Raw genomic sequence first — 16,892 nt, forward strand, 5'->3', positions numbered from 1 at the left:
TTTAACGAGGGGAATACTTTATCTTGACAGAAAATTACATGTCAAACATTTACAATTTCCTTAAAATGAACCACACTTCTAGCACTTCCTTTCACAAAACCTAATGGCTTAAGGGGAAAGTGACTATTTATTTTTGGAAATGGTATGTTTCTCCTTTTTGGTGGAGCATGTTATCAGTCTTTTGAAAAGTCATAATTTCTGTTAAAAAAAATTGTGTGAATAGAAGATAGCCAAAATAATGATAACAGAATAAGAAATAATACAGTCCTTGACCTCTCCCATGAACTATTACTAAATCACATCTTTTGGGGGAAATTTGAAATTTTGTGGTTAATTCTCTTTTGGAATTAGAGTTTCAGTTTCAGAAAACAAACTCTAAAATGCAAAGGGGTATCCCTCAACTCCAGCTGGGCCTGGAAGTTACCAGAGTGAAAGGCCATGAAAAAAGTGTTGCCTTGATGTTCTAACATTGCTATGAACAAACTCCATTCCTTCTTCTCTTGTGCTTTAATGGCCTGGTTGGCTAAAACAAAAAAGCACAAAATATTTTTAATAGATTTTTAACTAAATCATCTCCTGGATTCATCCATACTCAAGTCAAATTCAAGTTTTTTCCCTTAAGTCCAGGGACAAAATGGGTCAGTGGATACCAGTTACAAATAAGCTGTGGTACTTTATACTAAGCCAAATAGGACCTATAATAACTCAGAAAGTAAGGAAAAATATTCTGTTAACATCATTCAGTATCCATGCATCACAGCAACCATAGAGTGAAACCTTTATCAAAAAATCTCATATACTTTGTTTAGGTGCTAAGTCGCTTCAGTCATGTCTGACTCTTTTCAAAACTTGGACTATAGTCTGTCAGTCTCCTCTGTCCATGGGATGGTCCAGGCAAGAATACTGGAGTGTGTTCCTGTTCCCTACTCCAGGGGGTCTTCCCAACCCAGGGATCAAACCCTTGGCGGTTCTTACATCTCGTGAATTAGCAGGCAGGTTCTTTACCACTAGCGCCACGTGGAAAGCCACTTATGCTTTAAGGGAGACAAAATAAACCCTGAAAAATGTTGCAACTAAACAGTTAGGTTTAACTATCTATAAACAAAATATTGATTTTTTTTAGCAGAAGATTTTTCTAAAAGTCAAATGCAAAGAAGCTTTAATGTTGTTGTTGTTGTTGAGTCACTCAGTCGTGTCCGACTCTGTGACCCCATGGACTGCGGCATGCCCAGCTTCCCTGTCCTTCACCATCACTCAGAGCCTGCTCAAACCCATGTGCACTGAGTCGGTAATACCATCCAACTCTCTCATCCTCTGTCATCCCCTTTGCTTCTTGCCTCCAATCTTCCAGGATCAGGGTTTTTTTCTAATCAGTCTGTTCTTTGTATCAGGTGGCCAAAGTACTGGAGCTTCAGCTTCAGCATCAGCCCTTCCAATGAATATTCAGGACTGATTTCCTTTACGATTGCCTGGTTTGATCTCCTTGTAGTCCAAGGGACTCTCAAGAGTCTTCTCCAACACCACAGTTAGAAAGTATCAGTTCTTTGGTGCTCAGCCTTCTTTATGGTCCAACTCTCACATACATACATGGCTACTGGAAAAATCATAGGTTTGACTAGATGGACCTTTGTTGGCAAAGTAATGTCTCTGCTTTATAATAAACCGTCTAGGTTTGTCACAGCTCTTCTTCCAAGGAGTAAGTGTCTCTTAATTTCATGGCTGCAGTCACCATCTGCAGTGATTTTGGAGCCCCCAAATATTAAGTCTCTCACTGTTTCATTGTTTCACCATCTGTTTCCCATGAAGTGATAGGACAAGATGCCATGATCTTGGTTTTCTGAATGTTGAGTTTTAAGCCAGCTTTTTCACTCTCCTCTTTCACTTTCATCAAGAGACTCTGTAGTTCCTCTTCACTTTCTGCCGTAGGGTGATGTCATCTGCATATCTGAGATTATTGGTATTTCTCCCGGCCTTCTTGATTCTGACTTGTTCTTCAACCAGCCTGGTGTTTCACATGATGTACTCTGCATATAAGTTAAATAAGGAAAGTGGCAATATACAGCCTTGACATACTCTTTTCCCAATTTGGAACTAGTCAGTTGTTCCATGTCCAGTTCTAACTGTTGCTTCTTGTCCTGCATACAGATTTCTCAAGAGGCAAGTAAGGTAGTCTGATATTTTCATCTCTTTAATAATTTCTCACAGTTTATTATGATCCACACTGTCAAAGGCTTTAGGTTAGTCAATGAAACAGATGTTTTTCTGGAAATTCTCCTTCTTTTTCTAAGATCTAATGTATGTTTGCAATTTGAGTTCTGGTTCCTCTGCCTTCTCTAAGTCCAGCTTGAACATCTGGAGGTTCTCGGTTCACAAACTGTTGAAGCATAGCTTGGAGAATTTTAAGCATTACTTTGCTGCCTGTGAAATGAGTGCAATTGTGTGATAGTTTGAACATTCTTTAGCATTGCCTTTCTTTGGGATTGGAGTGAAAACTGACCTCTTCCAGTCCTGTGGCCACTGCTGAGTTTTCCAAATTTGCTGGCATGTTGAGTGCAGCACTTTCACAGCATCATCTATTAGGATTTGAAATAGCTCAGCTGGAATTCCATCACCTCTACTAGCTTTGTTCATAGCGATGCTTTCTAAGACCCACTTGACTTCACATTCAAGGCTGTCTGACTCTAGGTGAGTATTCACACCATGGTGGTTATCTGGGTCATTGAGATCTCTTTTGTATAGTTCTTCTTGCCATCTTCTTGGGTATTCTTGCCATCTCTTCTTAATATCTTCTACCTCTGTTAGGTCCATACCATTTCTGTTGTTTATTGTGCCCATCTTTGCATGAAACATTTTCAGCTTCCTATGGGAGCTCATCAGTTATTTTCAACTGAAGAATACCCTTTGGGCTTCCCTTGTGGCTCAGCTGGTAAAGAATCCGCCTGCAATGTGGGAGACCTGGGTTTGACCCCTGGGTTGGGAAGATCCCCTGGAGAGGGGAAAGGGTACCCACTCCAGTATTCTGTCCTGGAGAATTCCCTATAGTCCATGGGGTCACAAAGAGTCGGACACAACTGAGCGACTTTCGCTTTCTTTCAAAGAATACCAACAATATGACTGCTTCTAAGTACATTGCAATCTTAACCTACTTCTGGCTTGGGTATTCACATTCTAAGTGGGACTGTCTCTGGCAAGGAATCACACTACCAATCATACTATGTGACCTACCAAGAATAGATAAAGAAATCATAACATTTTTCATGCATTTATGATAAATTAGTAAATTTAATACCATTTAAGTTAAACCTCTTCTAATTTTATCGTGCCTTTGTAAGTACTCATAATTATTTTTAGGTGTGAATCTTCTGTTTTCATAACCAATGTGAGTTCCTTTAAAACAATGAATCTGAACGGTGGATTTAATTTTAAATGGAGATTTTATCCTAAAGACAGTTTTCGCCAGTTGCTTTGGCCTCACATACACACTGACAAGGGGACAAGTAAACCAAATCTCAACCATAATAAATCCAGCCTATGTCCCTAGAACCAGGACATAGACTGAGGTGGACTCCTCACCAGCATCTTGGAGCAGCTATGACAAATGCCATCAAAAGGGCAAGGCATGTTGGTCTAGAAGGAGGAGGAATAAGTACAACCGAGTTCTAGCTCCAGTGCTGCTGCCAGGTTGCTCACCATGAAAACACCACACACCGAAGTCGTGCGTTTATGACTCCTGTCAATTGTTCCGTATCCTCTCTTGGTGGTGTGTCACTTGTAACGACTGAGGAAACCAAAGTTAGAGCATAAGCCCATGTATATCATGGCTGGTAAAGTAGTGTTCAAGTGCATCTCACCACAAGAGTCCAAGTGACACAACTATGGTTCAGCCTTTGTTTATTTAAAACTTCAAAGTGACAGGCTTTGGGGTTTTTTGTTGTTGTTGTCAATTTTCATAAGCATGTGGCAACTACTCTCCATGTTTACAGCATTGCCCAAGGACTTTCAGACCATTTCTAATGGCTTTTGCTGAAATTGATTGTCTACTCAGAGCACAGAAAATACCCTTTTAAGTCTTCCCACATGCGTGAGGAATGTTTTGTTCAAAATCAATATATTCCAGCCAGACTGAAAACATTACATGGGAAATTAACACACATGAAACACCTGAGATATATTTGTTAATGAAATGACCTTCTGAACAAATAACAAGGATCATGTAGCACTTGTAACTGCCCATCAGGGTGCCTAAAGGGAAAACACAGGAATGAATTTTATAAAAAGCGAATGCTCATTTGATTAAACAAAGATTGTGTGTAAATCCATTTTCAACTTTTAGTAATTTTTTTATTCTTAGTTGCTCTAAGTGTAATATCCATTGGATATACATTGAGTCACCTCACATTAGCAGAGTGTTCAAAAATTTATTTAAATACACTAATCAAATTAAAATAGTATTATATAGAATTACTTCACATTTCATTATCCCGTACTGAAAAAAGCACCATAAAATTAGCAATCCACCCGTGACATAGGATACTATGCATGTCCACATGGATTTAATCTTTTCTGTACATTATGCATGTCTCAATATTATTAAAATGTATATATTTACCTACAATTATATGTAATGAGTAATATATTCTTAAATGGAGAAGGAAATGGCAATCCACTCCAGTATTCTTGCCTAGAGAATCCTGTGGACAGAGGAGCCTGGTGGGCTGCTGTCCATGGGGTCACACAGAGTCAGATGCAACTGAAGTGACTTAGCATGCATTCATGCATTGGAGAAGGACCTGGCAACCCACTCCAGTATTCTTGCCTGGAGAATCACAGGGACAGAGGAGCCTGGTGGGCTGCCATCTATGGGGTGGCACAGAGTTGGGCACTACTGAAGCGATTTAGCAGCAGCAGCAATATATTCTTAAATAATGTGTCTTTTTAAGTAGTAAAATTTTAAGAAAATTTTAAAATATTATGATGGCAAATTTTGTGCAATATTTTCATCCTCTTCTCTGCTTTTCCTATAATAATATTAAATAAAATTAAAGCTTTTTCTAATAATTTAATTATCATCAGCATGAATTAATTTGCACCATGTTACTATGATACCTTTTTAAACGTAATTTATCCGTTATATTATATACTGCCTAAACTATTATCATTTCTTATTTTCGCCTACTTTAAAAAATTGATATTATTTCCTCATAAGAACAAAAAGAGCTTTGAATTATCAATTTTCTCATTGTTCCTTGGCCTAATTCTAGAAGATGAGCACAAACATACACACATGCCCATTCTCAGCCTTCCCAACCAGCCTTCCTCTAAACTTGTAGCTTCTAGCAAATGGTCTGTAGGCTAGAGGATCAAGTAATTAGGCTTTATAATATATAAAACTAATGGGAAAAAATCCTGATCAGCATGACTTTTAGGGTATGGACATTATTAAATTCAGTGTGGCTGCTCAGGGACCTCTTACTTCCTAATCCGCTGCTTTTGAAGTTGAGGGCCATCACTGCTTCACATTTCTGCTGAGAGCTCCCATCTCACAGAAAATTCTGCTACCTATACCTCTCTTCTATCTTTATCTCAACACACCTTCATCTTCTTTCTTGTCATTTCTGCATCCTGTCATTTTTTCCATATTTCCTGCTTCCATGAGACAAGCTTGCACCCATTCATAATTAAGGCATGTGCTTATTCATGACCCGCCTAAGACCCTAGGTGGGACCGTTGAAGTTAAGTACTGCTGGGAGAGCACCTGTGACAAATGATGTATTAGAGTTCTATCTGAGTCTGAGATTACTTTAGAAGTCGGTAAGAAGTAGTTAAGATTTTTGGTTTTACAGTTAAAGACTTCCACTACTTACTAGTTTTGGTGAAGTTAGCATCTCAAAACCTCAATTTTCTCATATATAAAATGACATGTTAAGAAATCCATCTCATAAGATGTTTATGAGTGTGAAATGAAACATATAAAGCATACTTGGTGCAAGAAATTCAGAGTTGAGCACATAGTATTCAATTAAAGCTGATTGATTTGACACAATTATTAAAGTTCCACCAAGATGATAGTTAAGATTTTATACATCTACAAAATATTTACATGTAAAGAAGTGAGAGTAAAAACAGTGTTTTTACAAAAATTTAATTAAAAGTATAATGCAGCAAGTAAAAAATATTCAAATGTTCCCTTATAGCACAGTTAACAGACCGTGAGTAAAAGGAGTGGTAGATTCTCCAAAAGGAAGCCTTTAGCTACTTAACTGAAGACTTCAAATTATTTATAAATATATGCTTGTTATTTTGTGACATAGCAATTTATATTATATATGTATTAGACTAACCATAGGTAATTGCATTTTTGTAGGTTGAAAACAATCATGCTAATATCAACCCACAAATATTAGGTTCATATGCATATAGCTTTTATGAAATAAGATACCAATTTTGAAGTTTTTAATTTATAACCTTAACAATCTTATGTGTTTATATAGCTATACATATGTGATGTATATTTATGAAATCATTGGGAAGTCATCTTCACCCACCCACAAAATATTGAAATATTGAGTATTGCCTACAAACCTTTAAAAATTTTCTACACCCTTTAAATTTAAAATATTGCCTTCTCTCACGTCTAAAAGTCCTTTCAAATTAATTAGGATATCAGGGAATTTCTTCAGATGGCCAGATGGCTTTTCCACAAAATGTCCCCACACCTAAGGAGTAAAGAATCTAATCAGTCTTGCTTGTTTGCACCTTGCCAAAGATGCAGTTTTGCTCACTGTATGTTCTGTTACCTTCAATGACCTGTTATGTTGAAAATTACAGGCTAAGGTAAGTTCCTAGTACTACCATCTCTTTAATGCTAATAACCAAAAATGTACCACAAGGAATATTCTTAAACCAATAATGTGATCTACATACATTCTGATGTTTTCTAAATACTGGAGAAATATGAATAACTAGCCACATGTAAGATTTTAAAAGAATAATTTAAGAATTGATCCCGTTATAACAACTTAAAAAATAAGTAGGATCAAGGACTCCTATTTTTTATATTGTCTCTGGTAGCAAGGCTAATTGTCTTCTGTGTTCTCTGCTAGGTTTTTTGAGATTCAGAATTACCAGTTCCACATTCCAGGAAGTTTTCTCTTGAGGGTTCATCTGAATTGAAGTGACCCTCTGCCTTAGCTTTCACAGTTCTTCCTTGAAATTGGCCTGGTGGCAGACGTGCCATCTGGATTGAAATTGATTGAGCAAATGAAAGGGAAGGACCAGATAAAGTTAACAGCTGCTAGAGTCAGTGTCTCATATTGCTTATTGACTCAATATTGGCTGGTGAAAGACAGACATGCACCTGCTTGTGTCTCTGTTAGATCACAGAGATTTGGTTGTATAGATAAGGAGTGAATAATGATTCCTTTGTAAGGCTTTTCTAGATTTATTTACTGATATTGGTATGGGTAAAGCTCTGAAATTTTAGTTCGGATAGCTTTTTTACATGTTTTATTCATTCAGATGTTATCCCTTCTGAACAGCCTTCCCCAAGTCTGCTTGTCAGAAATAGCATGTAGTCTCTGTGCCTACTGTCAATGCACTTGATGCTTACCTGCAAAACAGTAATTGTCTGCATTATCTGTGTTTGGTATTATATTTAAACCGGTAACATTAGACTGAGAAACTGTTTCTAGCCATCTTGTAATCAGGTAGAGAGCCAACAACAAGTGAGTCAAGAAAAAGATAAGGAAACCAATTCTTGATCACACTGAAACCGGATCATGCTTTCCCTAAAGCTCTATCCTAGATTGTTCAGTTACATGATTCAGTAAATTATCTTTTTACTTAGGCAGGCTTGAGTTGGGTTTTCCCTATCGTGGAGGATACTACCCATGGTTATAGCTATTTTGAGATATCATGAAAGACCTACAAATGGGCCTTCCTCTCATTAGACAGTGATCACATTAAGGGCAGATTGTGGTTTTCTTATGTCTATATATCTCCATTGTCTAGAAAAAGTCATGCAAATAGCAGATTAATCAGTATTTACTGAAATTGTCAATATAGGATGGGTTAAACTAAGAAGGAGTAAGAGGCAGTCTTTTTATTTGAGGAACCAGTTTAAAAACTTCATTGTATTTGTTGTTTAGTTGCTAAGTCATGTCCTAGTCTTTTGCAATCCCATTAACTGTAGCCTGCCAGGCCTGGGATTTCCCAGGCACGAATACCCAGGGATCGAACATGTGTCTACTGAACTGGCAGGCAGATTCTTTACCACTGAGCCACTTGGGAAGCCCATCTTATGTTTAGGCTTTTACTAATTTTTAATGATGACAATAGAGGGAATATAGTGGGATCAATAAGAGAAGAAGAGAACATCGGTTTTGGAGAAAATATTAGGTAACATTAAACGAAGTTGGAGTAGTATCAGGAACTGCTCAATAGTAGAAATGTGAATCTGGAAGTCATGAGGGCAGCAAACACACGGTGTCAGAAATGCTTGTATCTTACAAATCTGTGTAAAAGTTTGAAGCCACGGAAGATAGTTTGCAAAAAGAGCAAATTAAAAAGGAACAGAGATCCAAGAATAGAATGTTGGGGAACATCTATTGGTAGGTGAAGAGAGGAACAGAGCCCAGTGAAGAGGAAGGAGAACGGACAATTAGAGAAATAGAAAAGGGACTTAGAGAGGTCAACAGAAAAGGCAAGGGGAAAGATAGGCAAAGGAGACTTATTTCAAATGCCTTTGATCTTCATAGCAAAGCATTAAGAAAAGGTCACATATAAATAGTGAGAGAAGACAGAAGTAAGATTTAGTCTTGAAAAAAGTACAAAGATTTGAAATACACTTTTCAAGAAATGTAATAGAAGAAAAGTCTGTTAGAAATAACCAAGGTTTTGGCTTAGCAGCATAGAGAACACAGCTGAGGTTAGAAAGCATGCATTTGAACGGCATTAAATAGCTTCACTTTAGTGTCTGCAATCTAGAAGTGGGGGTGAGAACTTGAATAAACATCCTCCCTTGGGTCAGGATTTACCCATACAAGGGACTACTGGATGAAAGAATGGTGGAAGGAAGGCACTAGCAATTCCACCTGAACCGTTCCTTCATGTCTCACTCTCAGAATAAAGATAAGAAGAAAGAAAAAGGAGATTAGGAGGAGGCAGATAGTAACGCTGGGGATCTAGACTCTAACAAGAAAGACAGACTCATTAAGAATTAAAGAATGGGAGAAGAAATACAAGAGTATGTGGTCAAAGAAGGAACTTTCAGAGGTAAAGATCATTTTTAAAAAATTTATGCTTTAAACCAGTGTATTATTACAACAAGTTAAACTGCATTTTCAGAAACTATAACACCATATCATATGTCCAGATCACCCCTCCCTGCTCTGTCCAGGTGATGCTTCTTTTATCTTCTTCCATCAAGTTTTTCATGTTTGTCTCTTGCCATTTATCTTATATTCCTCCAGGCATTATCTTCGATCTTATTGAATTGCAAGACCTTCTACAAAAATTTATCTTTGTTTCTGATCATTTATCCTGTTCAGTTCATTCATCTTTGTTATGGTCTTTCTATGTTTTAAAATGCTTACTACTCTAGTTTTACAGTATCTAATAATAACACTAAATTTTGTATTCTCCAATATTTAACAAAGAAAATAGTAATGAAAAATGGAGTTATAATATTAAAATCTCTACAAGCAGCATATTGCCATACATATCATATATCATTTCATCTGAAATAATTTTTAATTCTTAATAGATAAAGCTTACATTGTACAGCAAGATTGGGCTTCCCTGGTGGCTTAGACAGTAAAGAATCTGCATGCAATACGGGAGACCTGGGTTCAATCCTTGGGCTGGGAAGATCCCCTGGAGGAGGGCATGGCGATCACTCCAGGATTCTTGCCTGGAGAATCCACATGGACAGAGGAGCCCAGTGGGCTACAGTCCATGTGGTTGCAAAGAGTCAGACATGACTGAGTGACTATGCACATACAGCAAGATTAGATTACTGATTTCTTTGACTTAGTAGTGATATAACCTGATGTAGTCAATGAATGAAATAATCCAGTTACCCAACTCTGACAGGGAGGGGCCAACTCGATATAGTCCTAAATGTAACCAGTCAAATATAAATTCCCTGCGTTTAGTCAGCTGCAGTATTTGGATTTGAGGATGGAAGACAGTAGCAACCACCACTCCACTGAACATCCATCATACCCAACTTTTCCTTTTTTTCTGTGTTATTGAAAATATGTGTGAAACAGCTTCCCTCTTCCCACACAATAGCCTTCACCCACATGTGTGGTAGATTGGCTAGTCTTCCACAGCCTGTCTTTTCCATAAAAAAGAAAATAATATAGTGTTGCCATCAATGATAGTATTACCATAACACTAACTACCATTTCTTGGTACTTACTATAATTCAGTCAGTCTGTTATGTAATTCACATACTTGCCTCATAAGTACCCCACTTTATGCATTAAAAGGAAAGCAAAACACTGATCTACTCCTATAGAAGGGGTCATCAGACCATAGAATATTATACAGATGTAAAGATAAACTCTGAATGAAACTTTTAAATTGCTTTTAAATGCTGTAGTATTCTAAGTGTAGTCTGGATCAAAATTTCAAGGATTCTGTTACTAATAAGTAAGTAAGTAAAAACAAGCAGTCCAATCTTTCTAGAAATAAGGTGTTTTGATTTTTCAAAAACACCAGACTGTATTTCAAGAAAATGAAATATCTATATCAGATATGGTGCCATAACTACAACATGTCCATAGTATTGTACCCAACCATTACTGTCTGCCTCCTCCTCGTCTCCTTTTTCTTTCTACCTATCTTCAGTCTGAGAGTGAGACATGAAGGAACGGTTCAGGTGGAATTGCTAGTGCCTTCCTTCCACCATCCTTTCATCCAGTAGTCCCTTATATGGGTAAATCCTGACCCAAGGGAGGATGTTTATTCAAGTTCTCACCCCCACTTCTAGATTGCAGACACTAAAGTGAAGCTATTTAATGCCGTTCAAATGCATGCTTTCTAACCTCAGCTGTGTTCTCTATGCTGCTGAGTCAAAACCTTGGTCATTTCAAATAGGCTTTTTTTCTACTACATTTCTTGAAAAGTGTATTTCAAATCTTTGTACTTTTTTCAAGGTACTACTTGTACCTTTTATGGTAGACTCCTCAAACCATCTTTCTAGTTATAAGACTTACATTCAGAGCTTGAACATCATTTTATAAATTAGTTTCCAGAAAATATGACAATATCTAAGTTTTTCTTTTTTCCTTGTTATTGAAAATGTGTGTGAAATAACTTCCCTCTTCCCATACAACAACCTTCACCTGCATCATCCTGAAGAGGAAAAGAAAAGGGAAGGGAAGTGGCAGAGAAGTGGGAAAGGAATGTATTTGCCTTACATAACTAAATCAGGGAGGGCAGGAAGTGGTACATTTAACAAGGAAGAATTTTCTCTTTCTTTAGAGAAAAGATTTTCTCCATCTCTAACCCAAAAAAGAAAAATGGGTTTACCATTAAATTCCTCTTGACCACATCTTCCTGTGTTGTGCATCCTCTCACGGGATTATAAATTTTAGTTAATATTTCTTTACATCCCTTTTTTGTTGCATCTGGTTTGGTTATTTTTAACTTTTTAACAGAAGAACGAGCATTTACAATTTAGGAAAGTTTATTTTAGAAAAATAATAGTCCAGTTAGCTTAAAGTAAGTAAAGCACAAGTGAAATGCACTGATGTTTTGAAAAAAAAGACCTTTATATAATCCATTGACATGCCCAATGCCATTAAAGATGGCTTTCGAGTACATAAATACTCATTTTTAATTGCTATCTGCATGCATTCTGTGCAATGCTTCTTTACTAGCATATGAACTGTTAGTCCTCTGATTACTTATTTTGTGTTGATATTGCAATTGTGATGATGATATTTAGAGGTACTTTTTAGTATAAGTAAGCAAAATCATTAGTATAAACGTGAGCTATGTAGAGAACTATAATGCTATTAAATGTTATAATTCTGTATTTTTGTTATGGCAACGTATCTGACATGGATATTTCATTTATTTGAACCATAGTTATTTTTGAAAATTTGAAAAATTTATATTGAGATAGTCATTCTTTCTATAAAGATTAGACTGTTCACTTTTAATTACATATAAAGTAGTAACATTGTGTGTCAAATTGAAATCAGGTTAGTATTTTAGATTGTTAGAACATTTAAAATCAATTTAAAAGCATTGATTCATAGTTTACCTTTGATGTTATTATTTTAAAATATCATTGTGACTCAGTGATTTAAAGCAGATAATGATTAAACAACTAGAGACTTATAATTTATATATATGCTGCATATATTTTTAGGTAAGAATTATTAAATGAATCATCTTTGTATTTTGATCTCATTAATAAGAACTTAATAATGGATGAAGATCAATGAATGAAATAAAGTTCCTCCCAGTAATCTCTAATTAAATTTCTTTTTCTATTAGACTTCCAGCCCCTATTTAGCAATTCCACCTATATAACTTAATTTCAAATCTTACTGGTTTTTGTTCTTCTATTTTTATGTCATCTACCTGATAGCTTAACTTCAGGCCATTAAAGAAAAATCAAAGATCACTTCCCTTTCACTCTAGATACTTGAATTGGATCAGAGACTTCTAATTTTATTTTGGGAGTTTTCTGAAACTAAAAATTTCTAGAAAAACTTCAATATAAAGCCCCAGAAAAATAGCAAATCCTTCTTATAGCATATTAAACCTTTATGTTGTATTTTTATATTTGAATTTATCTTCAATTCTTCCTGCTCCAAAAATGGTAGCATTTTTCAAACTCTCTTGTAAAATGTAGCTAAGAAGGTTTTAGAAATATTGCAGAAACATTGACATAATTATTACCAATTGTCAGTATTTTATGATCAGATTATTTGTCTATTGAGTTGATGTTATGAAAGTGAGAGAGAAAGACAAGATTTAAGAAATTAAGCCAAATATGAAAAAATACTCAGTCATAAATTAATCATGTTTTTCTTTTAGTTTTGTAATTTTGTCACTTCAGAATCTAGCATTGTTCCTATGATTGATTTTTCAATAAATGCAACATTGACATTTGTTTGGAGGAAATGAAGACTTGCTTAGCTATACTTGAAGTCCATTTGGGAACTAATGGTACTGATATTCACATATTGTGATTTTTTTTTTTTTTTTTTGCAGTTTTACTAAAGGGAGGAAAAAAAGAGGAAGAAAAGCCATTTAGAGACTGTGCAGATGTATATCAAGCTGGTTTTAATAAAAGTGGAATCTACACTATTTATATTAATAATATGCCAGAGCCCAAAAAGGTAAAACCAGAAGTGTTTGTTTATGAGATGTAAAGCAGATCCTAGTTGAATTGCTGAATAATCAGATTGATTTGTGAGCTTGTTAAACTGAAATTATATACGCCTAAGCCCTTTTCTCCCAAAGATGCTCTGTTTCCCAGGTCCATAAAAGATGAAAACCCAGTTGTACAGACCGCATCCAACCCTCATGTGTCCTATCCCTATTTCACACGCAGTTTTCCATTTACCCTCTGCTCATTCCTAGGATATCCCATTTGTTCATAAATGCTTGCCTTATACAGATTACATGTTGAAGGTACATACTTCAAGCTCATGGGAATAACTTAGGAACCATCTTCCAAAGTCCCAAGGACACAGATGGTACACATCATCTATGTTCAAATACTGTGGAGAGAGAGCTAGGGACATATTTCCAGAACCTCTGCTCTTATTAGGGTAGAGAACGATACTCTATCTTAACTCATAATCCAGAAAGGATTTGCTTTACATATTTACCTAAAGGACTTTGTTGGAGGATATTTTTTATCAATATATTGAACAGGATCCAAAGTATACTTTGAAGTAAGAAAACACTGTCTTGCTGTTATATCTCTTCTATATATACTCTTTCTTCCTATTTCTTCATTAAATCATTCATCCATTCCTTCATTCAATACATATTAAGTGTATGTCATTTATTTGTCAGTAAATGACTAGAGACATAACATAAAACAGTTCCCAATGTAGTAGTGAAGACAGACTAATACGCAGAAATTGTAATGTACTGTAGAAGTGCAATGATAGAGACTGCAGCAGAGTTTATGGAGAGTCTTGAGAACTCTGTTCTTCAACATGTGAAAAGCTTTAACCAGATGCTCAAGACCCCGAGAGGACCACCTATCCTTGCAGTGCTTTATCCTCAAAGGATGGAACAGTCTTTTTCCTCTCATTGCCCCACCTAATGGAGAAGGCAATGGCACCCCACCCCAGTACTGTTGCCTGGAAAATCCCATGGACAGAGGAGCCTGGTAGGCTGCAGTCCGTGAGATCGCTAAGAGTCGGACATGACTGAGTGACTTCACTTTTCACTTTCATGCATTGGAGAAGAAAATGTCAACCCACTCCAGTGTTTTTGCCTGGAGAATCCCAGGGACAGGGGAGCCTGGTGGGCTGCCATCTATGGGGTCGCACAGAGTCGGACACGACTGAAGTGACTTAGCAGCAGCAACCTCACCTAAATTACCAGTTTTGTGTTCCCATTTTTTCTAGCTACTATGCACACACTCTCAGAGGTTTTCTCTGATTCCCTCAAACAACTTTGCATGACTTGCTCACTATCAGAGTTCTACAAGGGAAGGATTTTACTTTTATCTTTTACTTCCCGGGACCCAGAATAGTTTCTGGAGCATAGTAGTCCTCAGTAAATATGCACTGAAATGGATGAATGAATAGATGACCTGCTGATGATAATGTCAACACTTCTGTATAGTATATAGTAAGTAAGCCTAAATTAGTCATTCCGACTGTTCATTCCCTTTGATAGGTGAGGGAAGTACATCTTGGCTTGCCAGTTGTCACACAGTTGTCAAGAGGCAAAGTCTGGACTCTACCAGCCCAGCTGATTCCAATGAGGATTAGAGGGTTAAGTTAGCTCAGTGGTTTTTCCCTCTGCTGGGACAAAAATTTTCTTCTGAAAAAAAAAAAAAAAAAAAAAAAAAAAAACCCCTATACTGTGCTGTCAAAGTGAGCAGAAATAAAGACAGTACAGTGGGTAAAAGAGCTGGCAGACAGTTATGTACATTGCTTCCTGGGTTACCTACCAGAGAAGTTTGATTTCACTGTATTTCTTTCTGAGCTTCTGTGAAAAATTTCACTGAATCAGGTGTACCATGTCTTTAAAAAAAAACAAAAACTGTGAAGGTATTATAGCAAGTTTAGGAGTAAAGTGAAAGGGTTAGTTGCTCAGTTGTGTCCACCTCTGCGATCCCATAGACTGTAGCCTGCCAGGTTCCTCTGTCCACGGAATTCTCCAGGCAAGAATGCTGCAGTGGATTGCCATTTTCTTTTCCGGGGGATCTTCCTGACCCAGGGATCGAACCCGAGTCTCCTGCATTTCAGGTGGATTCTTTACCACCTGAACCACCAGGGAAGCGAGGAAAGGGTAATTTATTGTAAAAAGCAGCCTTTTGAATCCTTTGGATCATATGACATGAAACCTTCCTATTCTGCTTGCTGATATCTTAAAATCAGACTTAAATTCAGTTCATACATATGCACAGGCATGCTATACATGCCCACACTGACACATCATACAGAGAGCATGTAAAGTGTGTCAGAAACTGCCCTGGAGGAGAGAACCCGAGCTAATGTAAATACTTCATGCAATTTACCTGTAGTTCTTCCCAAGACCTGATAGAAACCCCTAAACGATTATCACTTCCCCTGTAACATAGTGACTATAAAGTTAACTAAAAATATTAAGTGACCCTCCTTTTAGACTCTTAATAATTATTATGTATGAATATAAAAATAAAATGTTTTTTAAAGTTTTTAGATTAACTTTCACACTTTAAGAATTTTTTTTTCAGTCCATCAACACTAGCACATGGTCCTTAGTGAGGGCATTACAAGTAAAGTTTGATCATTCCATTAAATTTAAGTTATGCAATAATCATAACTCTATTCTAGTTCAGAATGTTTTGAGAAACAAATAATTCTCAGACTATTTGCAGAACCGCTGCTACTGTTAGGGTGGAAGGAAAGTATCTTATCTTAACTCATAAACTTGAATGAAAGTGAAAGTTAGTTGCTCAGTCATGTCCAGCTCTTTGCAATCCCTTGGACTGTAGCCCACCAGGCTCTTCTGTCCGTGGAATTCTCCAGTCAAGAATACTGAAGTGGGTTGCCATTTCTTTTTCCAGGGGATCTTCCCTACCCAGGGATTGAACCTGGGTCTCCTGCACTGTAGGCAGGTTCTTTACCAACTGAGCTACTAGGGAAGTTATAAACTTGAATAACAATTTATAAACTTAAATGAATTTGCTTTTTTTAAGATTTACATAAAAGAGTGGGTTAGAGGATCCAGTTTACTAGTTCAGTGACTTCTATGTTGGGTTTCAGAAACAGCATGATTTAAATTTATGCCTCTGCAAAATGATGAATTTTGCATATTAGAGAGCTTCAGTATTGTTCTTAAATTAAAAAAAAATCTAATATACTGAAGCCACAAATGCTAAATATATGCTGGATTAGACTTGTTAGATTTGGGCCTAGAGAAAAATAGTAGCCCAGACAGATTATCGATAATATCAATACAGGCATGTAAGAGCAAATTTTATCACTATAGAAATGGCACTTATATTTCTTCAGAGGAAGAAGGAGAAATTCACATGTCATTTGTACTGTCATTAGGTTTAGTTTAATTGGAAATAACAGCAGAGCATGGTGAGAGGGAGAGATAACTGACCATAAGGAAGGAAAGACTTTGGACTTCTTGACTTAAGTGTTCGTTCCCTTGTTTTATTCTTTCCCTTTTGAGATTATGATCCT

The 16,892-nt window shown here is 36.6% G+C and overlaps 1 protein-coding gene and 1 non-coding gene across 2 annotated transcripts in view; one reads left to right on the forward strand and one right to left on the reverse strand.

The window, feature by feature from the left end:
- Positions 1–16,892, forward strand: part of ANGPT1 (angiopoietin 1) — a 296,599-nt gene that overhangs the window by 218,778 nt on the left and 60,929 nt on the right. The window contains exon 5 of the mRNA XM_061123602.1: positions 13,237–13,364. Coding sequence (XP_060979585.1) covers positions 13,237–13,364 — 128 coding nt within the window. The remainder of the gene's footprint in view (positions 1–13,236; positions 13,365–16,892) is intronic.
- On the reverse strand, positions 16,271–16,342 carry TRNAC-ACA (transfer RNA cysteine (anticodon ACA)). The gene has a single exon. It is a non-coding gene; the product is annotated as a tRNA-Cys (tRNA).

Source organism: Dama dama, chromosome 21 (assembly GCF_033118175.1).
Source record: "Dama dama isolate Ldn47 chromosome 21, ASM3311817v1, whole genome shotgun sequence".
Classification (NCBI taxonomy): Eukaryota; Metazoa; Chordata; class Mammalia; order Artiodactyla; family Cervidae; genus Dama; species Dama dama.